Source organism: Letharia columbiana (assembly GCF_014066305.1).
Source record: "Letharia columbiana isolate WasteWater2 chromosome Unknown Sc0000069_s0, whole genome shotgun sequence".
NCBI lineage: Eukaryota > Fungi > Ascomycota > Lecanoromycetes > Lecanorales > Parmeliaceae > Letharia > Letharia columbiana.
Window position 1 is genome coordinate 1 of NW_023501114.1, and position 22,629 is coordinate 22,629.

At 49.0% G+C, this 22,629-nt stretch overlaps 8 protein-coding genes across 8 annotated transcripts; 4 read left to right on the plus strand and 4 right to left on the minus strand.

The window, feature by feature from the left end:
* Window positions 1-115: 115 nt before the first annotated feature.
* On the plus strand, window positions 116-700 carry HO173_011836 (uncharacterized protein; the record flags this gene model as incomplete). The annotated part of the gene is made up of 2 exons (XM_037313713.1): window positions 116-325; window positions 392-700. 2 exons carry the CDS (start codon window positions 116-118, stop codon window positions 698-700), a joined length of 519 nt encoding a protein of 172 aa, XP_037159349.1.
* A 632-nt stretch (window positions 701-1,332) lies between these two features.
* On the minus strand, window positions 1,333-2,133 carry HO173_011837 (uncharacterized protein; the record flags this gene model as incomplete). Its single annotated transcript, XM_037313714.1, has 1 exon — window positions 1,333-2,133. One exon carries the CDS (start codon window positions 2,131-2,133, stop codon window positions 1,333-1,335), a length of 801 nt encoding a protein of 266 aa, XP_037159350.1.
* Window positions 2,134-2,731: 598 nt separating this feature from the next.
* HO173_011838 (uncharacterized protein) lies at window positions 2,732-4,446 on the minus strand (the record flags this gene model as incomplete). Its single annotated transcript, XM_037313715.1, has 5 exons — window positions 2,732-2,762; window positions 2,813-3,502; window positions 3,556-3,608; window positions 3,659-3,921; window positions 4,011-4,446. 5 exons carry the CDS (start codon window positions 4,444-4,446, stop codon window positions 2,732-2,734), a joined length of 1,473 nt encoding a protein of 490 aa, XP_037159351.1.
* A 359-nt stretch (window positions 4,447-4,805) lies between these two features.
* Window positions 4,806-6,189, plus strand: HO173_011839 (uncharacterized protein; the record flags this gene model as incomplete). The annotated part of the gene is made up of 2 exons (XM_037313716.1): window positions 4,806-4,900; window positions 5,751-6,189. The coding sequence occupies 2 exons, from the start codon at window positions 4,806-4,808 to the stop codon at window positions 6,187-6,189; spliced, it is 534 nt and encodes a 177-aa protein (XP_037159352.1).
* A 2,006-nt stretch (window positions 6,190-8,195) lies between these two features.
* HO173_011840 (uncharacterized protein) lies at window positions 8,196-8,989 on the plus strand (the record flags this gene model as incomplete). The annotated part of the gene is made up of 2 exons (XM_037313717.1): window positions 8,196-8,280; window positions 8,571-8,989. The coding sequence occupies 2 exons, from the start codon at window positions 8,196-8,198 to the stop codon at window positions 8,987-8,989; spliced, it is 504 nt and encodes a 167-aa protein (XP_037159353.1).
* An 855-nt stretch (window positions 8,990-9,844) lies between these two features.
* On the minus strand, window positions 9,845-11,322 carry HO173_011841 (uncharacterized protein; the record flags this gene model as incomplete). The annotated part of the gene is made up of 7 exons (XM_037313718.1): window positions 9,845-10,217; window positions 10,267-10,353; window positions 10,415-10,788; window positions 10,849-10,919; window positions 10,967-11,003; window positions 11,055-11,074; window positions 11,124-11,322. The coding sequence occupies 7 exons, from the start codon at window positions 11,320-11,322 to the stop codon at window positions 9,845-9,847; spliced, it is 1,161 nt and encodes a 386-aa protein (XP_037159354.1).
* A 4,464-nt stretch (window positions 11,323-15,786) lies between these two features.
* On the plus strand, window positions 15,787-16,692 carry HO173_011842 (uncharacterized protein; the record flags this gene model as incomplete). The annotated part of the gene is made up of 2 exons (XM_037313719.1): window positions 15,787-15,969; window positions 16,030-16,692. The coding sequence occupies 2 exons, from the start codon at window positions 15,787-15,789 to the stop codon at window positions 16,690-16,692; spliced, it is 846 nt and encodes a 281-aa protein (XP_037159355.1).
* Window positions 16,693-17,186: 494 nt separating this feature from the next.
* HO173_011843 (uncharacterized protein) lies at window positions 17,187-17,900 on the minus strand (the record flags this gene model as incomplete). Its single annotated transcript, XM_037313720.1, has 3 exons — window positions 17,187-17,220; window positions 17,271-17,673; window positions 17,786-17,900. The coding sequence occupies 3 exons, from the start codon at window positions 17,898-17,900 to the stop codon at window positions 17,187-17,189; spliced, it is 552 nt and encodes a 183-aa protein (XP_037159356.1).
* Window positions 17,901-22,629: the final 4,729 nt, after the last annotated feature.

A 22,629-nucleotide genomic window follows, 5' to 3' on the forward strand; every position in this document is an offset into this window, starting at 1 on the left:
CAACGCCTCCTCCGCCATCTTCATCATCTACGACATCTTCGGCTTCTCCCCCCAAGCCATCCAAGGCGCCGACATCCTCGCCCACGCCGACTCCGGCCACCAATACCAAGTCTTCATGCCCGACTTCTTCCTCGGCGAACCCCTCCCGCACAGCGACTTCCCGCCCGACACGGACGAGAAGAAGAAGAAGGTTGGAGATTTCTTCGCGGGCCCCGCGAGCCCGCCGGATACGGCGAAGAAGGTGCCCGGGTTGCTGCGGGAGATTGAGAAGCAGGCGACGGGGATCAAGAAGTGGGGCAGTTTGGGCATGTGCTGGGGCGGGAAGGTGAGATGCTTCCGTGGTGTTCCTGTCCTTGGTCTTTGAACGTGGTATGCTGATCTTGTGCGACAGATCGTCTCCCTGACCGCTCAACCCGGCACCTCCTTCTCCGCCGTCGCCGAAGTTCACCCCGCAATGGTCGACCCGGCCGACGCCAAGGGCATCAAGGTTCCCCTCTGCATGCTCGCATCCGGCGACGAAGACGCGAATGCGGTCAAGGAGTTTGGGAAGACGTTGAGTGTGGAGAACCACATTGAGACCTTTAGCGACCAGATCCACGGATGGATGGCCGCTCGAGGCGACCTCGAGGATGAAAAGGTCAAGAAGGAGTATGAGCGTGGTTATCAAGTGCTGCTCGACTTTTACCACCAGCATCTGTGAGTATGTGGAAGGTTCGTGAGTGTGTTGAGTCCGTTCTACGGGTGTGGCGGGTATACCGGAGAGTCGGCCTGACTTTGGTACAGTGATGGATTTACGACGGGAAAAGCTAGGCTCTGAAAATGTGATGGTGGGCAGGGACAGGCATCTGCAAGCCATTCGAACTAGCTATGTACATACATGAGGAGATTAATTCACTCATTTGATGATTCAATGCTTGTCTAGTAAGCTTTGACATTGACCTGATGTTTCAAACATATCCTGCTATTTTTCTACCAAAGTACTGATGTGTTAGGTCCCCTTTCAATGAAATCATCAACTGATGTGTGTCCTTGGTAATGATTGGGAAATTACGATGGTCAACGCGCATCACGGGCTGTGCATATACTTTTGGACCACGAGAGCAAGGTTTCTGGCTCTTTGACTTGAGGATCCGCAAGCTAGAGGTGACCCTTGTATACGGGGAGGAGTGGCAGTTGCACAGCATGGGGAGAGGACGATGGGCGTAGATCGGATTTTCATTTTCTATCTGTCCACGTGCAATTTGCCATCTTGATCTTTCTCAACCCACCATCCAGTCCGGATGCAGATCAAGTCATGCCAAGCAATGAGCAGAGCAGCAGCACCGCCACCGTCTACCTCGTAGTGTACCCGCCATCAATGACGATATCAGCCCCCGTCGTGTACGAACTGGCGTCGCTCGCCAAGTAAACATAGGCGCCCTTGAGCTCCTTGGCCTTGGCGTCGCGGCCGAGCGGGATCATGTCGTGCCACATCTGCTGCACCTTCTGGTCGACAAAGTCGGAGAGGCCCGTGTCGATGTAGCCGGGGGAGATGCAGTTGACGCGGGCGAAGTCGCGCCACTCGTTCGCCAGGGACTTGGTCAGGTGGATGCAGCCGGCCTTGGCGACGTTGTAGGACGTCTGCTCCTGCGGGTAGTTGGCGATGTGGCCGGACATGCTGGCGGTGATGACGAGGGAGCCCGTCTTGCGCTCGCGGAAGTGCAGGCCGACGGCGCGGGCGCAGTTGAAGGTGCCCGTCAGGTCCGTCGTGATGACCTCGTTCCACGCCTCGACGCTCGAGTCCAGGATGCCGGCGTCGGCCGTCCGGCCCGCGTTGGCGATGAAGACGTCGATGCGCCCGAAGTCGGCGATGACGCTGCTGATCAGCTTCTCCACGTCGGCGTAGGAGCCCACGTCGCACTTGTAGGCTTTGGCCTTGGCGCCGTACTTCTCCTCGAGCTCCTTGGCGTTCTTGATCCCGCCTTCGGCCCGGGAGGAGTAGGTGATGGCGACGTCGGCGCCCATTTCGGCGCACCCGCGCGCGGCTTCGGTGCCGATGCCGGTGGGGCCCGAGGCGCCGGTGACGACGACGACTTTGCCTTTGAGGCTGAAGAGCTCCTTGAGGGAGTCGGATTTGGGGGGTTCGATGGGCATGATGGCGGTTGTCAATCAGTTGACTTGCTTTGATGAGGTCGTGAGGTTTAAGGCTGGAGTTTGAATCCTTGGGAGCGAGGGAGAGAGAGAGAGAGGGAAATGGGAGGTTGCAAAGTTGATGTTTGAGAGGTTAGGAAGAGTAGTTGTAGGAGTGAGAGATTTTAAGTCGGAATGGAATTGTTGTTGTTGGAGGAAAGTCAATACCCCACCAAAAGAACCGGAGTTTGAATGGAGGGGTAAAAATAAAAAGGCATAGTCCACTTCCGAAAGGCGGTATTTTGTCTTTTTTTTTTCTGACTAAGGTCTTGGGTAATGATGACGAATCGGTTGGCGGCGGAATGTACGATTTATGTCTCCGACATCATTGATCCGACTGCTGCAGAGAGCTCAATTGAAAACCAAGCACAAAAGCACATCTGATCATTAAGTGGACCTTGCATCAAGCTTCATGTCGCGCACCGTTCGATCTTTTTCGCACAAAGTACCTACTTATCAATTGGTCGCCTGGACGCCTGTCAGGGTATCATCGGAGCCTTGAACTACCCAAACATGAATTCCAAGATTTCCAAGAAAATCAGAAGCCAAATAGAGCTCGTCTTCAAACCGTCTCAATGTATCTTTTGAATTCCCTGCGTTGTTGTGTCAGCACTTGTGCAAGCCTCTTGCATGCTACACTCACCAATCAGTGACGGCTTCGTCCCATAGCCTGATCTCATGTTCTCTCGTGCCTCCAAAGTGCTCCACAAACTCATCCCCAAAGACTTCCCTGGCCACACTCTCCCGCCTCATCATCTGCACCGTAGCCTCCTTCAATCCTTTTGCAAGGCGCACCCCTTGATCTGATGCACCTCCAACATTCTGCCCCTTGCCCAGAGGCGGCACTTTGATCTCCAGCTTCTTCTCCACGCCGCGCCAACCGAGGGCGAGAATGGCTGCCAGCACGAGGAAGGGATTGGCGTCCGCGCCGGCAACACGTACTTCGAACCTCGTAGCCTTTGCACTTGCGGTCGGTGGCGCTATCAGTCGTATTGAAGCAGCTCGATGCTCCAATCCCCACGATACGGTCACAGGGGCCCAGAAGTTCTCGACGAGTCGCTTGTAAGAGTTGATGGTAGGCGCAACAATAGGCATGACATCTGGTAATCCATCTAATAGACCAGCTAGGAAGTGACGTCCCATATCAGAGAGGTATTCAAGGTCCTGATATGGAGGGTGGGGATCCTTCGACCCGCGATAGAACATGTTCTTGCCTGAATTGTCAACGATCGACAGGTGCATATGGCCAGAATTGCCAGGAAGGCCTTCTCGGGGTTTGGCCATGAAGCAGGGGGTGATACCAAATTTACTGCCCAAGGATTTGACGACGTATCTGAATGGTACTTAGCAGTGCGGGAATGTGGAGGGCCTCCGGGCATCACCGACTTGAACAGCCCAGCTTTATCCGCCATCTGCTTGACCTCCCCAAATTCGAGTGCCTGGTATAATCATGAGCTCGGGGTCTATGTTGAATAGAAGGCTTCCATACTGCTTCAAAGACTCCAGGACCACTTTCAGTATGCCAGCCTTCAATCCCGCACCCGAATTTCTCGCAAGCGTCGTAGATGCCATAGTAGTACTCTTGATTATGGACTGGCCTCGTCAGGCTGTAGCCAAACATGCCTTCTGTGAGAGGGGGAAGCGCGTTGTGCGGGTTCTCCTGGAGGAACTTTGCGGTAGAGGACGAGTTGCGTTCTTTGGGATCTATCGCGTTGTTGACAGGCGCTCTGAATTGGAAGAACTCGTACTCAGCTATTGGGTGCCAGGTCAGCGGAGTCCGGCAGCACAAAGTCAGGACTTCCTGTGCACAATGATCTCCGTAGTGGGTCCAGATCTCTCACCTCCAGCCATCGCCCCCAGGCCTTGCTTTTCCAACTTCTCGACCGCGGTCTTGAGCAGACCTCTCGGACAGGCACTGATTGGACCTCCATGGTCCGGATCGAGGAAGCTGACGAGGAAGAAGGGCACATCATCCTCCCACGGTATTCTCCTGAAGCTGCTCAAGTCCGGCACAGCGATGATGTCGTGGTACCCATTTTCGGCATTGCTGATCTTCAATTCCTTGAAGTATGTCTGATCGTGCATGTCCCAGCCGAAAATGACGGAGCAGAAGCCGAAGCCATCTTTTGCGATCCCCAGGAACTTCTTCTTGGACATGAGCTTGCCGCGGAGGACGCCATCGATGTCGACGCCGGCGACTTTGACCTTGGTATCGTTCCTCAGGACATGTTCCAGCGAATCGTATGTGACCTCGGTGCCTCCCCCGCTGTCTCCCATCTGGATGTCGAGCCGAAGTGATTTGCTTCGAAAGTCAAAGCGTCGAGAGAAGTAAAAGGCGGGCACCAATTGGTACGAGACTGGGCGCCAAGTCTGTCCCCAGATCGGCGCTAGCAGCCCTATCATCTCACATGTGACCTTTCATTTGCGCATATTTTTGGGATGTCGACCAAGACAGATTGCGCTCTACATGTCATAGGATATTTGAGTCAAAAGGTATAAGTGCATAGAAAACGTTTCCTTGCAGGTAACACATATGACAATCTCTAAGATTAGGGAAACCTTGTGATGATTGTCACCCTTTTTTGGGGACCGCGCCTGAACTGTATGATTATCACTGGGGCTTTCACCATCTATACATGACTCTTGCTTCAATCTCCCATGATACCCAAAGTCGTCATTCTCTCGTAGCTTATTCCTCTCAATCAGAGCGGGATTCCAGCCTGACCTTCATGTGAGCTGAGCTGGAACCTAATACTTTACAGCAACTAATGAATCCCAGGAGGTGCTGAAAGGAAAGTGCAGCCAGGGAATAGATCTGACTGGGTAATTTGGCGCTGGGCTCAGTTCATCCTGTTGTCAGAGCAGGATTTATTTGGGCAGCACCACACTTCGGCTGACCAAATCAATCCATGAGCATCTCGTCGGGATGGATCCGATGATACATGACCTTAGACTTCAGTGTTCTGATTTGGATCTCCGCTTGCCTTCTCTCGGCATCCTCATATTGGTGGACGAGTTGTCTTGAAAAGGCAAATCAAATTTCTGGTTTCTTTCGACCTTATACGCAGTACCACTCCGTTCTTCGTTAGTCGGGAGAGCATCGTCAATTACTTTCAGCCTTGAGTTCCACCCCTTCTGAATGAATCATGTGCATCAAGTCTGTCGTTCCATGACGTACCAGGCTCTCGCGCTGGCGTAATCCGTTGTGCTTTCGGTAACGTGGCCTGGCAGGCTGTGTGCTTTCTGCCCTCGAAGATGCTCACAGTACGGATTTATACATGGTCACTTCTCCTGAAGGAGGTAGTGTTTCTGCAAATTCGGGTTCGTTTTCGATGATGAGTGGCTGCCGCGCATGGGTAGATCCCACGACACTGGTTTGCCGAATCAGGATGCAATTGTCTATCGCTCATCTGTTTGTTGTTAAGTCCAAAGTTTCGTACCGGCAAAAGAGCCGCTCTGCTGGTAATTTCAATATCAAATGCCTCAGCGCAGCGTTATCCCCTCCACGTTCTCTCGAACATCGATCTCCCTTCCAAAGACAGACAGGACTACCAACTGTAGTCTGAGTACTTTCACGATAGCGCTAGGGATGGCGTATCTGGCGCTTCTGCAGTGGTTCAGCTCATAGCAACTACCTACGATATCGGCAAGTTCCTACGCAGCCTTCACCATGCACGAAGCGAATTACTTGAGATTGCTGACTCTCGACCAGGTAGAGTACAGCAAAACATGGCAGAAGTCCAGGACTTCGTTCATCAACAGACTTCTTGTGCACTTTTACCCAATTCGCAGCGCATCAGCAGCGCAATGAAAGTCTGCGAAAGCAGATTTGGAGTGCTTGCAAAGTTAGTGGACGTGTTCACAATCTCCTTGAACTACCAAAGCCTCATGCAAAGGAGATTGGCGGCCATGAAACTTTTGACGGAGAAGGATCAGATTCGGAAATTCCAGATTCAGCTCAGAGAGTCTACGTGGGATTTGCTGACCGCTCCCATGATCAATTCAAACAATCTTGAGTAAGTATCCAGAAGCTTACGTAGGTGAAGAGTACTAAAAGTCATGAGTGTACATCAAGTCCAAACCACTTGCGCCAGTCTCACAAAGGATTCTGCTGCTTGCACAGCATAGTTGCCGGTCACAGAATTGGAGCAGGACATCAAGTCCCACGTTGATGTTTTGGGTCAAACAAGGAATCTACAGTCTACCATTCGAAAGACTGTGGTACCCCAGCGGCATCACATCCGCCTCTGGTGGAATTCAAAGGAGCTAGTTCTTTCACAGTCAAACACAAAAAGAGTGAAGTATGATAACAAGCTATTTTGTGCAATATCATTGTTGACGCTAAGTCAAAAATCACTGGCAATTCTTAGGATCGTCGGAGTTCCCCTGTATATGAGGATAGTATCTCTTCTATCAGACCATCTTTCCTGAAAGACGCTTTGAAGCTACGGGTGCCAGATTCTTTCGGCCGAGTCTCAAGGTCCATAAGAACATATCCTGTGATGAGCTCTTTATCGCTAGTTCTATTACAAGCAGAGGACATGTGTAGAAACGGCGACATTCAAAGACTACAAACCGCATTCACCAATGGACAACTATCGCCGTTCCCAGTAGATCAATATGAATTCACCCTCTTTCATGTCAGACTATAACATGCTTCATACTACCGGGTCAAATGGGAGCTACTCCTACGTAGGTCGCCGCGGGGTGCACAGGCCCGATTTGTGCTCTTGGCTGCTTCAATAAGGCCGAGAATCTGAGCCCACCATCTTATGGCCCAATATGTAAGTAGCCTTTCAGATCCGAATGTGAACTCGCTATGTCGGCCAATAGCAAACCATTCAGAGTAGTGGGGTTCCACACATCGAGGTGTGACAGCGCAGGAACTACGAAGCGAAAGATTTACACCTTAGAATGCTGCTACAGTTTGCAGATGATGACGACTCGGCTTTCTGCCCCGTGTTTGATTACCACGAAGGATCGCTGGAAGGCGCGAAGTACATGTGGTCGCAGTACGCCCAGTATTATAAGAATAACAAGATAAATCCGTGCTAGGCCAATTCGCCAGAACGGGAGCCCTTTCTTCGAACACTGCTACGCCACGGATTGAATCTCCATGCGACCTTGTGGGGCACAGCTGACGCTTATTCGGACCATCACCAGAAAATCTTTCCAGGAGCTCTCTCAAGAAATAGAACACTCCTGACGAGCTCTTCGCGAATACCAAGGCTCCATATGATGCCAGAACGGTGGGCGAAAAGTGGCTGCAGGTTTTAGCGAGCGGAGGATACGATATCCTAGTTTACCTCCGGGTTAAGAAAATAGAATATGCCGCACAAAAGCAACTTACTTACCCCTGTTCATCTTCGATGTTGTATGACAGACCACGTCGGCTTGTCTTTGACCTAGGTCGGATTTTGAGTGTATCTTGGGATTGGTTGATCGATCTTGCTTTTCCTTCTCCGTTTCGCAACGAGTTTCACGATTGGCTTAACGCGATCTGTTACTGGCGACCTTGTGGTCTTACTGGTTCCCGCACATCGTCACCGCGGGCTTTTACGTTAAATATGAGCAGTTTGAGTGGGAAGACGCCAGGTGGAACAAGCACCAGGGTAATATTGCGGCACGAGGGAGAGATGCGCAGAAGAAAGCCCGAAAGACAGCGCGAAATGGAAACCCCACATGCGTCTTCGAGCTTTCAAAAACACTGCTGCTCCTTTCCATTATATGCGAATTTACCAGCAACACAAATGCGCGCGATATAATAGCGTCAAAATTCGGCTTATCAATCGTTGAGGCGTCCTTACTGAGGGTGTCAAACCTGGACGTCACAACATAATGAACCACGAGACAGGATCAAGTATAGTATTTTGGACTAGATGTTTTACGTGTTTCAAGCGCAAGTGGTTTTAATTCCCGGCTCTAACCCAAAGGTTACACAATTTTGTCTGGTAAGAAAAGCCAGGCACTCAAAAATTTGCACGGGTCCATGACCGAGATGAAACACGGCCGCGCCCAAAGCGGGAATGGCACTCGACAATTTCCCACGACCATCAAGTTTCAAGGCATACGGAAAGGAGACGACAGTGCTAAGCTACCGCGATTCTCGTGGTAGGTCTACTCCACCACCACCAATACTAAGGACGATTTCATCGGCATAGCCACTTTCCTAGGCGAGTTGGAACTTGCAGATTACGAAGCTACTTTCGCTATCTACGCTCCTCTTCCCTCCCCACATTCATGCATAGCGCACCAGAAGCTGCAACTCCAACACCGCCAGAAACGCAGCTTCCTCGTTGACCAATTCCCCACCGTTGCGTTGATACCCGAGAGCCACGGCCGCGAGCTGCACCTTTGCGGCTTCATCAATGTCATCGACAGCCCTTAATGGAAGTCCGAAGGACGCGGTCCATTGTTTGCATCTTTTGACGGTAGCCGTCCAAATCTGGCCGTCGTGGAGCCTGGTCAGGATGCCGAGGATGCCGCAGGTGCGGGCATCTTTGAGCAGATCAGAATGAGTTTGTCAAGACAGCGGCAGCCGCATAACCCGGTTCTGGAGCTGAAGGCGTTGTGGATGCAGTCGGGAGGGTATGATTGGGATTTGTGCGATGCTGAGGCGTTGGAGAAGCTTTCTGCGTCTCCGGAAGCGAGATCGATTTACATGTCCTCTGGAAACTGGCTCTCAGTGGAGGACAATTTTGTCGTCCAGTCGTCTGAACATGACTCCGGGCTACGTGCGATTCAAGTTACCTCTGAAGCTCCCGAATGGACACCAGCTAACATGATTTATCACATCTACACCATTTTTCCGGACACATAAATCTCGAAATTCAGCCTTGAAGAACCCGCTTGCCCCTTCACGGCAGCAACAGTCTCTCAACTCCCCACCCCAATCCCAAGCATCTCCTTTTAGTCCTTCAGCCCACTGCCTCATATCGGCTCCTGTGTCTCCCATCACCAAACGCATGGCCCTCATAATACCGGCTACCTGTATCCAGGAATCAAAAAGCGCCGATACCCTTGACACGGCATGGAAGCAGCCGGAGCAGCGTATGCGAAAAGTATCAAGCATGATTCTATTTCTATCTCAAATTGATCTTCCCCCCCTTTCCATGACGAATGCCACTAGTAATTGTGTAGCGAGCCGTCTTCATATTATTGCAAGTCCAAGCTCAAGCCGCAAAGCTGACTCTCGCACGAAGATTGTGGCGGGAGATAGGCATGAGTTAGGGAATATCTCTGGAATTTACTGGCTGTTGCCGCCCCTGCATGGCTATGGAGTTGAGAACATCGAAGCCCGTAGGGAAAAAAATAGCGAACGATGGATAAGCATGACGATGTAGTGGGCACGTCAGATGGAGTCTCGTGACTGCTAGCTAATCTTGCTAATCCTGTTCTATTGGTCAAAGAGTATCCAGTGTGTTTGTGTAACGACTCTCCGGGCCTCGTCCGCTAGAAAGACGGCGCCATACGGCGGACTCCAATTAAGAACGTGGCACAATGACACGAGAAGCTCGTGAGGTGATTATAGAGAAATATTTCAGAGATGGAACTTATGTCCACGGTATCTGCTTCAGGCAACTTTATTGAAAAGCACCTGGGGTTTCTAAGTACTCAAGGTGTCAACCAACCCGAGGTCCATTGACACAACGTTCTCAGGGATCGCCACGAATGGTCAAGACCTTGTTCTTTTACACCAGACAGTAAGGTTCAAAACCCCCCGCGAATTCTCTGTCTGCGCAAGTCCTCCGCCGAGGGCAACGTCATCATGACTCACGTCGGTCCTCGTGTATGCTCGTACATCGGGCAAGCTTTGTAGTTCAGTCTGGTTCTCACCTCGAACAGCAGGACCACGCTGCCTTTCTGGGTACCCCGAAGCCAGATTTTTCGATGACTGACCGAACCAGGAGAGGGATGACGGGTCACGTCTGTTGAGTAAGCGATGCAAAAAGCTATAAGTGGAGGCATGGAAAATCCGGGCTTTAGCAAAGAATTGCGGCAGTGCTGGCATAGAGGCCGCGATGGTGCCAAGGTTCATCTCGACGATACTTGTGGTGTCAGTACCCTTGGATGGAACAGCCAGGAAGGGTGACTCACGCGAATTCAGTCGTTAATGCAGCGGAATCTTGGTCATTGAGATGCAAAGTCGCATAAATAAGTTTTGCGACGTTTGCAAGACTTGCGCTATTCGAAGGAGGTTAGCCAAAGACCCCAATGGTCTAATTGTATGAGCAGGGGTGGATACATAAGACCGCACAGAAAGACGGCTCTAAGGCCAAGTTTCTTGGTACGTTTAACATTAAGTCGTCCGACTATTCCAATAGGCAAAGCGAGAACATAAAAATCGGTCACGACATTGATCGCGGTAATTACAACGGTAGTAATGTCACTGTTGGCACAGATTGCGATGTTCAGACTCTGTGGCGTATTGCATTCAATTATGCTGGCGGTTTGGAACGGCCAATAAGTTGCCGTATATAAGATGTAGAAGAGCATGCCGGAATGGACCCAGTACCTGAACCGTTGATTCACACGAAAAAGGCGGAGATAGAGTAAGAAGATCGATATTTTAATGCTCAATGTTGAGGCGGATCCGATGATGCCCATGGAGCCCATTTGCTGATTCCGTATTAGCGGCGGGCAGCCTCAAACTGAGCGTACCATTTGCGAGTCTCTTACTTTCAGTCGAGACGGAAGCAGAGTGATTGCGCGAATGTCCCACAGATGCCTCCCATATCCATATTGAATGACTTTCTGTGTGTCAGCGGCGTCTCATATTCAGAGCGGAAGTATTCACTGCAGAGAGTCATGAAAGTATGGGCGGCTGAGCAAAGCTAATGGGACCTGTCAGAATGTGTGTTGCGGTATCTCTCAAAAAGACTCACCGCGGCCAGAAGACACATATCTCAAGATCGTAGGCCCAGTACTGCACAAGGTCTTCATTCGGCACTTACAGTCATCCCATCCTACGGCGTGCGACAGGAAAGCCCGAGAATAGTGTCGAATTCCCACGACTATGAGCATCAAGGAGAGAAAGATAGCGTTGTCGGTTACGAGACTAGTCGACAAAGTCTTCGGATCAGTGAAGTTTGAAAGTACACCGGGAGGCGGAGCAAGAGCCGGCCAGGCTGAGTAGTTCATCTCGTCTGGCATGAATCTTTTGAATGGTCACATGGTTTGAAAGCAGGAGGAAGGTAATTCCATCACACCAAAGCGAATTGCGAGGAGAGGAAAATCTAAGGAGATTTGTTTGCAAAATGGGAAATAGGGCAATCCAGCTTGTCTTTCCTGCATTCTTGCGGAGATGGTGGGCCACATGCATGATAGGACCAGGCTGAAGATTTCACGCATGAGAACTGCGCCCGGAACGAGCGGGAGGGTGGAGGACTGGATTACCTAGAGGAACGCTCCGGGCGATTGAGCCCGGCTCTCGTCAGTTTCGATAGACTCGCGCTCGCTGTCAGGGGATTTTCCTTTGAAGTATCCTCTAGCTATCCTCCTGGGGCAAATTACCGAATCATACCCCGAAAGTACGAATCCTTACCGAATCATACCCCTAATTACCGAATCATACCCCTACACCAAATCACACCCAAATATGGGGTATGATTCGGTAATTTGCCATTGCTTGGGGTATGATTTGGTAAGTTGTCAAAGTGGCCTCAAACTACGAAGGAGATAATCCGCGATCTGGCTTATTCGATCATAGAAATAAGGGAGTTTCTCCGACCGCATTTGATGAGACTTCTATCAGCCTAAAAACATCAGACGAAAGCCGAGTGGGCGAAATTTCGAGCCCGGGGATGTCCGCACTTCACGCTGCAGACACCCCTATTCGGGTCCCGTAGGCCCCGTAGGGCCCCGTAGGGCCCCCGAAGGAATAATTTGGCGGGGTAAGCTTCGGGGGTCAAACCCCGCCCCGAACCCCGCCCCGTTACGCAGCGTAAATACCACCGTCATCAATAATCAAGTCGACGACTACTATCAGACGCTTAGAGCCTACCACTACCATTTACTTCATTAAACCCTCTTATATCAGAAAGCTATCATTTAAGACCCTTATCAAATCATACCTTAAGCAATAGCAAATTACCGAATCATACCTCATATTTGGGTGAAATTTAATATAGGGGTATGATTTAGTAATTAGGGGTATGATTCGGTAAGGATTCATACTTTCGGAGTATGAATTAGTAATTCGAGTTCGACTCGTCTGCGGGGATAAGGCTGCGGGGATAAGGCTGCGGGGATAAGGCTGAGCGATATATTATTGCGCCTTGATGTAAGTCAGACGGAATAAGATGAGACGTTGAAGAGGGTGGGCGAGGAAAGTTCACCGGCCGGCTTCAACGGTTGCTCGCGGGTGAGAAAAAAGCCTACACACCCTTAAAATCTGCAAATCTAATATAATTTGCCAACGAAAGGTCCTATCAAGAAGATTTTGCTCTGGAATATATAGATATTAGTATAAATAACGACTCTCATAGCAAGTATTAGCTTATAAAGAGGGTATTAAAGGTATTATTTCAGTTAGTAAAGATAGAAGGATTGCTTGACGTTTGCAGGCCTTCTTTTTTACCCGCGAGCGTTGGTATTTTTCTGCGCCGTTTAAGAAAGGCTGTCTTTCCCCTTTCTTTGTGCTGGGGGAAGCTAGATAGGGTTATTAATTGGCTAATCTAGACGTCAGACTTAGATTTCATTATTAAGTAGTGTATTTCACCCTAAAAAATATTGCGATTTGTGCGATACGACAATAGCACTCTACGATTGAATATGTAGTTGTTACATGAAGATATTTTGAAGCTATACATAATTGTCATTTTATAAAAAACCGACAGAACTTCGATTTCGGGTTTTGAATAAGAAATGTGAGTGACGCAGTTATAAAATAAAGCTCTCTAATTACAATCCCAATATATAGTAATCTAAGATCTAAGCGATACAGGCTAATTAGGTGACCCGCGTTTGATCTAATTAAAAAGCTAGCTTTCTTACTATCGATAATTTTTAAAAAGTATTACTAAGATCTAAATTAAGAAAGCTAGATACCTATTCGGGAAGTAACTAAATTTCTTAGTTACGAATATCAAATTTTATTAGTAATCTCAACTTTATCTCCGTCTCTCTTCATTTCTTCTCTAAAAGAATTCTATCTCTACAAATTATATCTTAGTTAACTCTTTTCGATTATGGTATCTCTTTTTCTGCTGCTATACGTACTACGAATCGTTATTAAAAAAAGCGTTAATAATAGGAAAATGAGTATGTCCTCTCGCAATTACGCTCTCAAAATCAGCTATAATTCTAGAGAAATTAATAAAATCTATAGTAACGTCGAGATCCTACACTCTACAATATAATAATACGCTATTAATCTCAGTCTATAATACCTTATAAACCTTCTTAATATACGTTCGAAGGCTTTAATAAATTATCTACTAGACTTCTTCTTAATCCTCCTTATTAATATGATAATCTTAAATTTCGCTATTAAGATTCTACACAACGTCTAACCTTTAATGTATAGAATTTACATCGAGATTATAGTCTTCCCACTTGATAAGACTACGATACTTATTATCTGAAGAATTCTATTCGTATTTAATAAGTAGAGCGAGATAAAGAGCTTCGGGGTATGGTAGAATAGCTGAAAGATGCTCGAATTCTCTACGAATATAATACTATTCTGAAGCTATATAACGATATTATCGATATCGTTACTACGAGTAAAGATGAGGATAACGAGGATAAGGACAACGAGGATGAGGACGACGAGGACGAGGATAACGAGAACGAGGACGATAACGACGACGGGATACGTTATAAGCAGTTACTTAACGCTCTCGAGAATATATACTCTTAGGTGTAGAACGAGTCTCGCTTAACCTTCTTAGAACGATTGGCATTTGATTGTAACACACATATCTACTCGGCAATATCTACTGCAATTCGTTACGGTGATTATGAGACTGTAGAGAATCTCATATATTCTGAGATTAACCGACGATGTAATCTATTTCTTAGATATCGTTATGGGGAGGATCCGGAGAATCAATCAAATGCAGTACCGTAAATATGTTCACGGTTCAATTGTAGCGATGTTCTCAGTGTTCCCACAATGCTTGGCTAGCTTTTCACTACTGGGTAGCCCGCGCCCCAGCACATATTGTTATACATAAAGTGGGTCTAATGGGTATAGATAGCTGCTTTCCTAGTTGATTTCTTCTCTAGACCTAGATTAACTACAGTTTTGATGCCAAGACGGCCGGAATTACACTAATCCCCTCCTACTAGCGTGGCCCTCCCGAGCACAAGGAAAGGGATAGCATCGCTTTCTTGACGAATATATCTTTGGTGTTCATTTCATTGATAAGGCTTACCTGGCTAGCAGGGTAGGCCGCCACCGCTACGAAAAGCAGGCCCAAGCGCCAACGAACTCCTCTGGAGCCTAGCAGCCAATGGCTGGCTGCAGATTCTTGCCTTGCAAGCGAAGGTCACGAGTCTTGGCCTTAAGCGCAAGACCGATGCAACTGACTTGTACACCATACCTTTCTATGATTATGACATCGAACACATGCTTCTTTTGAGGTTGGGACCACGTCTCACAGTGTCTTGGGACTGGTGGGTCAGTCCAAAACCCTTCACATTTCTATGGCCATAACTCCGCCTGGCAGATTGGCTGCTCATCACGGAGGCTTGGAAGGAGGCTTGGCCCATCAGAGGTACCTTATATGGTCTCAACTCTATCAACATTATGGAGATGCAAGATTGCGCCAATGCGCGTGCTGTCAAGCGCGTGACAGAAGAGGCTCGGAAAACGGCCCGGGCGCAAAGATACAAAAGGCCTCATACTTACCCATACTGACAGGGGGGTTCACCCCGCAATTTCGAATTCTAGAAAATTCCGAACCCATTTTTCATAGCTACCTCTTAACTCATATATCCGTTCATCAACACGTATACGATAGCTCTACTCTGTGGAGTATGAAGATTCATATAAAGGTTCTAGACGTTGGAAGAAAAGAAATTCTAAACTACTGGCCCGGATATTGTCACGGTTTTGAGGAAAGGAGAAAGATTAATCGACGACGCAAGTGTGATAGCGTGAGATTCTAAGTCTATTATTCATTTGCCAACATGTACTCTGTGCGAAACAGAGTAAATGCAAGGTACTAGTACCAATCCACCCCAATCAGCTACAAGATTAGACCTATCAATGTCGAGTGATTAGGTATCGAAACCCCTACTGAGGTAGACAAGAAGACAAAAATACAAAGCTAGGTGCAAAGCGCCGCTTGGGAAACATAGCGTAAAGCTTCTTCATTGAAAGTCTTGGTGATGATTTCTCCACGTCTTCTTCCAAACCCTGATGTACTGCGAGCGCTTCTTTTTACGAGCCACTCTGCGACGTCATGAGTGCACTCGATGATTGGTTGCTGCAGGATGCCTCGGCCACAGGTGGGGCAGGGCGCTCGGATGCCAAAACATGTTTCTCAAATAGCCAAGTCATACTCTCAACGAGCGAATATCTCATTTACTTATATAACAAATGCTGCTCTTTACTTCAATCCCATTTAACTCTGCGCCAACTGTTATCGAGAGCCCGAAGCCTTGCCAATGCCTACTGCAATTAACGTTGAAGCAGAAGTCTTTATCCCTGGCCAACTCTCCTATTTACCAAAACCGCGAGATGACGAACCCTGTTCGCTTTCGGGTTCTGAAATCCCCGATGGCTGCTCTGACCATCCTGTTGTCATTCTCTCCACTGACCAGCGCGAAAGAAAGGCTGTTGTGCTCATTGTAAGTTTCTAATGATTTCATTGGAAGCACTATGTTCTCGGTGCATACTAACTGTGATAGCTCACCTCTTTCGGTGGCAAGAGTCTTAATGAACACTCTTCGATACCGCGTGTTCGTGCCTCTCACCTTCCAATACACCCATCTCCTGTCCACCCTGACAACGGCATCCTGCTTTTTCTTGACCAAGATATTGAACTTCGTAAAATGAGCTATGTCAACACCGAGTCCCCCCGTCAGATCGAATGGGCGCTGCTGCAGCGCCACTACCGAGAGCAAAGGACGGGTGAACGGTTCAGACTCAGGCCAGACTCATTTGCAAAATTGCTCGATTACATTGGTTCAGAGGCCCCGTTGGGACGCGGAACATCAGTTGCGCCCCAAAGCCCCCTCCATCCATCCACCACCTATTCGCCCGGGTGGGATCTTCTAGAGTCCATGAAAGCAAACAGCCTCGCCCAATACGGCTCCATCAACCGACCGACCGTGCCACCGCGCCGAATTTCAGAGCCCGCGAGATACTTGGTCCGAGCACCGACGGCGACCTCGACTCTGCAAGCCGTGGCTCGCTCGCGCGAGGGTGCAGCAGCAGAAGTGGACAGATACCTCGCCCAAAGGCGTGAAGCGCGGAGGCATGAGACCCGCGCGATCTTACCTACGCACCGCCCCTCCCCCGATCGGACAGCTCTTACGATCCGATGTCGATTTTGCGGAAACTTTTCGTAGCCGTATTGGTAGCTGTCGGACTTTTTTTCGCCATAGCCTGGTGGCGCAAATGACGGTTCGAAAGTGAAGTTCTCTCTTGGGCCTTCCTCAATCAGAGAAATGGCGCTTTGGAGGAGTGTGACTCTTGTCAGATGGTCTTCCCGCTCGATTGGAAACGAGATGGGCATAGTTGTGCAGGGAGAGCTCATGGACGCTTGTCAAATTCTATCTTTGCTGAGCTTTGGATGACATGTGATCACGATCTATAGCCGTGGATTTGCCATATTAGAGCGGCCATTTGCCACATCTGGTCTGAAATGTGGATCGCCATGAGCGTATCATACTGGCAATTCGTCACCTTTCGAAAGCTTTTGGACGCGATGTTGCGGTACCGGATATGGTTTTGGGAAGGGAGTATGGACATCCTGACTAGAACCTTGACAATTCCAAACGACGCAGATAGAACTAATAGTCACAAATGAAACAACAGGAAAATGGCCGCTCAGAGTGTCTCTTCATGCTTCAACAGGTAGAGCATCAACAGTATGTCTATAATCCTGAGCATGCCTGTTCATGACCCCGAAATCAGACAGACGTACAAGCATTCCAACATTAGTCCACCACAACGACCCGTCGTCATAAAAGCCCAACGCGCACAAGCTCGTAAGCAAGAGTGATCAATCTCATCCAAATTACCCCAACAACCTGTCCATCCACCTCCATCGCCCCGCAACCACCGCCCTACTTGCTGCCCCCCATATACCCCATCGATAGCGTCTCCGTCCACCCCTTCTGCTTCTTCTGCGCGTTCAACTTTTCCAACTCTTTCGGGTCCAGTCCCGGGTCCCCCCCTCTCGGCGCGGTTGACCCCCTCTTTGCTCGTCATGTCTCCGACCCCACCCAACAGACCACCGCTTGAGAACTGGCCGCCGACACCTTCGGCGATGCCGCCTTGGATGGCTTGGACGTTCTTGTCACCGGTGACGTCGGTGTTGAGTTTGTCTGTTGGGAGAAGAGGGGTTAGCGGGGTGGGTGGAGAGGAGCAGGGAAAGAAGAGGGAGGGAGGGAGGAGGGAATGCGGGGGAGAAGAAAGATGAAGAGGAGGTCATCCTACCTTTGGCGGTGTAGCTAGTCTTGTTCTCGCCCCAGTAGCCAAGGACCTTATCTTCTATCCATGGCATGTATTCGGTGTAGGCTTCATTGTACTTCTTCTTGGTCCACTCCGTCATGGTTGCGGTTGGTACTGTTGAAGATGATGGTAAAGTACTGATGTTTTGTCAACTTGATGGTAGATAATCTGGCGAGTCGCACGAAATGTTGAGTGGTGAGGGAGAGTGTGTTGTTGTTGGTAAGAAAGAAAAGAGATCGTGACCATTACGCGTGGGGAGAACTAGCGTGAAAATGACGTATCATCTGCCACGCGATCTGGCTTGCAGGGATCACATGATGTGATGTGAATTTGACTTTGCAGTAATTACACTTTACAGTAATTACAAGTGTAATTACTGTAAGACACATAAGCCTAACGGTCACGCTAGTAGAGCGCTAGTAGGTACTTAATATTTGGCCTGAAAGCCTCCTATTGGGAGGTACCATTTCCGAATAATGTAGTTGCTACATTGGGGCCTTAGGGGTACTCTTACGAGATTTCTGCCATGGCGTATTCAAGAAATGAGGCTATACACATCTGAGGTACGTGTGTGACGTAATGTGACGTCTTCCAATGCTTGGTAGAAGGCTCAATAGATAGGGTCTACAAAGATTCTAAAGACCACATTTTACCTACATGCGGCTAGATTTCGAGTCCACCCTAACGCTATTAAGTAACTATTAGGCCTCATACTATTTGCTTGGCTGCAGCTTCATGGGCGTTCTGAAGTCTTCAGAACACACATGAAGACTTCAAAGAAGCCAATTGACCAATAGTAGCCCCTGTAGAAGGACTAGCGTCGTTGTATTGCTGGGGATGAGTCTTAGCTAAAAAATGTCAAAATAATCGAAGAAGTCAAAGTAGTCGCGATGTAATCTTCTTCTTACACTCTCTCGTCAGTCGTCGCCTCTTAAGAAGCCTATCAAATCGGAAGTTAACTCGAATAGGCTAGCTGAAATCTTAATAATCTTTAATAATTCTTCAAAATCGTCTTCAGAATCTTCGCAGACCCTATCTAATGGTGAAAGGATGACTGTAAAAAGGTGGATTTGAATAGAGAAGGCAAAATTTCTCCGCAGAGAATTGCCAAGACCATGGATTTGACCAATCAGAAGGCTTACATAAGGATTACTAAGTGTTTTACATGATTTACACGCTGTCACGCAGTTTTTGCCTTACAATACTGTAATTACTGTAAGGCACATGGCCTTACATGTAAAATCACATCCCTAATCACATCAGGATTCGGGAGCGCGGCTGATCGACGCGTCTAGATTTGTCGGCTGGCACGTGAGTCCGCCTTGGTGTCCTCCTTGGCGCTGTGGTTGTCGAAGAACATGCCCAAAGTATCACGTTATGAAATGATGGCGTTGGCCCTCTTTGGAGACCCATTTTCACACCGTTCCAAGATCAAGGTAAGATAATGGAAACAAGAAGATGAAGGTGAAAGCATAAGGCCTCGAACATATACCTATACTTAACACTCAATGGTTGAGGCGCTATCATGCTGATTAGGGCAAGAAGATGAAGGCCGACGACATGCAACAGCGGGCATTGAATGAATCCGAGAAATCAAAAGGCTCTGAGCATCCATCAGCTACGCTAGCCCGTCGTAACCTGAACTAGCTCGTTGAATATGTATGAAGTCCATCGGCGTTTACTTCGTTTAATAGCGGCGAAGTAAGCAACCACGAATGAATAAAGGTGCATAAAGTGACCTCCTTTGAGACAGCGAAGCTCGCACTTCAGATATACTGGCATCTTCGAATAGTAAGTCCATGAAGCATCTCATAGCTTTTTGTCAGTGAATAACATACCCCTCATTTATGATCATGGACACATCTGACTTTCTTCAACGAACAGAGAGATCGATGTTAGCTGAAACCACCAAGTTCTTAAGGCTGCAGATACGAAACTTCTTGTTTGAATCGGACTAGGTGGCCTGTGGTGCATATCATGCTATGCTTAGACTACACTCAGACACATCCAAGAGCTTGGGTACGGTATGAACAAGCTCTTAAGCCACGATCTCGCCATTTCCCCCCCAGTAAAAAGCTTCTTCACCTCTTGCTTCTCTCTAACCATGGAAGTGACCTCCCCCAAGGGAGCAAGTATAACCGAGTCGGCTGACGTTCCGGATCGTTGCTGCGGCAGGCAGGTGTGGGGTGAGACTGGAGGTGCCTACTGTTCCTGTACAGCATTATCGTGCATGCATGGTTCACAGCAGCTGCAGGAAAGGTCTCCTGGTCACCTAGTGGATGAAGCGGACTGACCATGGCAGGATCAATAATGCATCAGGTATCCTATCCTGCACAAGGAAACACTAAAGCAAACGGCATCATCCGGATAGTCTCACCAACAAGTGCTCACCAGGTCAGCTTCACTGCCGGCTTACCATCAAAGTGTCAACGATGTCACACATCAGCACATTTCTGCCGCTGCTTTTATGCATTATCTTATAAGATGATTCAGTAGTTCAAGTTCGACATTTTTCGAAAATCGTCTCATGACTTTGATACGCGTATCTCACTTCGCAATCTCCTAGCACTATAGCTAGCATTGTGGTCATAGCGTCTCTCAACAGCAATGAAATTACCGCGCTCGTTGAGAAGGTCAGGTCGGCTCTTTCGCGCATTTACCAGGATACGCCCATCTCCGCCATCCAGGGGCGATCATTGCGACAGCCAGGGACCAAGGGTCCTTTCTGGGTCAGCCATGCAAAATTGCTGGCCCCTGAGCCCAAGGAGAGGATATCCGCTACCTAGTTGATAGTGCAATACGTTTGTTAGGTCGTGGAGATGAGCAGTATACCATTCCCACCATCCCGGATGTTACAGTTGAGTGGACCGGTCCTCGCCCTGATGTGAGCTCAGTAGACGTCCTTCAGCAAAATCCATTCCTTCGGCACTGATCGACGTCTTCCTAGCCTATCTCTGCCTCCTTTACCCACCCGGAATTCCTACCATTCTCCCGTCCCAGCCGCCTCGATCGTCTTCGTAGGCGAGAGTTCTGGCGCCGCCCTCGTCCTTTCCCTCGTCCAGCTCACCCTTGGCGCTCGCCGCGCCCAATCCACCGATGCCCCCAAATTACGATTTCATTCCGCCACCGTTCCCATACCCATGCCCGCTGGCCTTGCAATCGTAAACCCTGCCGGCGACCAGGCGATTGTGCTCCCGTCCTGGCAGTCCAATGCCGCTTTTTACGTCTTTTCCCGTGATACCGCACCCCTGACCTTCGAGACCTGTCCTTCGTGTCCCATTCGGCCAGCAAATCCTCCGCGCGGCCACGTCTATTGCGGTACCAGCATGCTTTGTCATCCGCTCGTGTCGCCCGCCGCGGCTCGCAACTGGATAGGGTGTTCTCCATGATGGCTAGCGATAGGGCAAGAGCGGCTTGCAGACTCCGGGAAAGTGATTGCGCAGATGGCGGCGAGGCAGGACGTTTTCGTGCTCTGGGAGATATACGAATGAATGCCGCATAGTTGGATCATGATGCTCGCAGAGTTGTGGCAGACTGAGCATTGTAACAAGCGCTGTGCTGAAGTTATTAGGATGCTGGCGAAGAATAGGGCTGCAAAAAGGTGGGGGAGACTGTGACGATCACCGGCGAAAGGCAAAAGGTTGATGTCAGACACCTTACTAATACGTCTGCTGATGAGATGGCAGGGTTGATGACAGCAAACACGAGGCACTTAAATCCTTGGGCTGGAGGGAGCCGAGCAAAGTCCAGGCTTTAGACCGATGAGACCACGGGGTTGACCCTACTGAGTTCGAGGTAACCTTGAAAACTGATCGCATGATCCAATCATTCAAATCAAATCAATTGTGTCAAGGTGATCAGCTTCTGGAGAAATCGATATTGGCTTTATCGCCTATGAAACATTCAACACTCATCCCACCGTTCCGTGTTTAAGTATAAGATAAGTCTTGGAAACAAACCAATATATCTCTATTGAAGCCAAGATCCACCCGTATAAGCCGTCACGCCGCCACTACATATGACCTATCTTTTTCTAAACTGGTCCTGGAAGACGAGATACGGCCCTTCGCTCATCGACGTAATAGTTACCCGTGGCTGAAATTTAATTACACTCTGCCTTCCTTTCGGCGCTCTAGGAGACCCCTCTCCCACGCGGCCCGAGTCTCCATCTGCCTGGCGGACATCGTACAGCCAATTCGCGCGTGCGATAACGGGTTGATGTTCAGCAGCGCCATGGACCGCCCGGGGCAATTTCTGCTGCCGATGCCAAAGGGATTCATGGCCGGCTCTGGCTTGGAAAGTTACCCTGCATGGGCGGCGGGTGTGGGGGGAAGTAATAGAACTTATCTCATCAGCAGCTGCGAAAGTAGTCCTGGTGTCGTCGGCAACTTTATGGTAAGCCTCACGGTCGTGTGCAAGTCAGAAAAACGTGGCATTTGCGGTCGTTGCCGAGCAGTCAGACCCTACATGGTTGTAAGCTGGTGCACGGCTTCTTGGTCTTCCGATGGAGCCAAACCGGCTAGCATTAATAAGAAGCCTTCCGCAGGAAACTCGGCCCTTAGGAGGGCAGCTTTGGTGACTAAATCGATCGAATCTTGAAAAAGAGAAAAACAGCCCCCTTCATTCTTACCTGGGTCATCCAAAATTGCTGAGGTGTAGTTTGCAGCCCATTGCGCCCATTTCCCCGATTGGGTGTTCCTTCCTACATAGCCCAGGATACGTTCGGAATGGAGCCTAGTCAACGATGGAAATTTCCTTGCAGATGCCCACTCGCCAAGCGTAGTTTCCTAGAGCGTCGAGTATAAGATGCAGCTCTGGATTGGTCATAA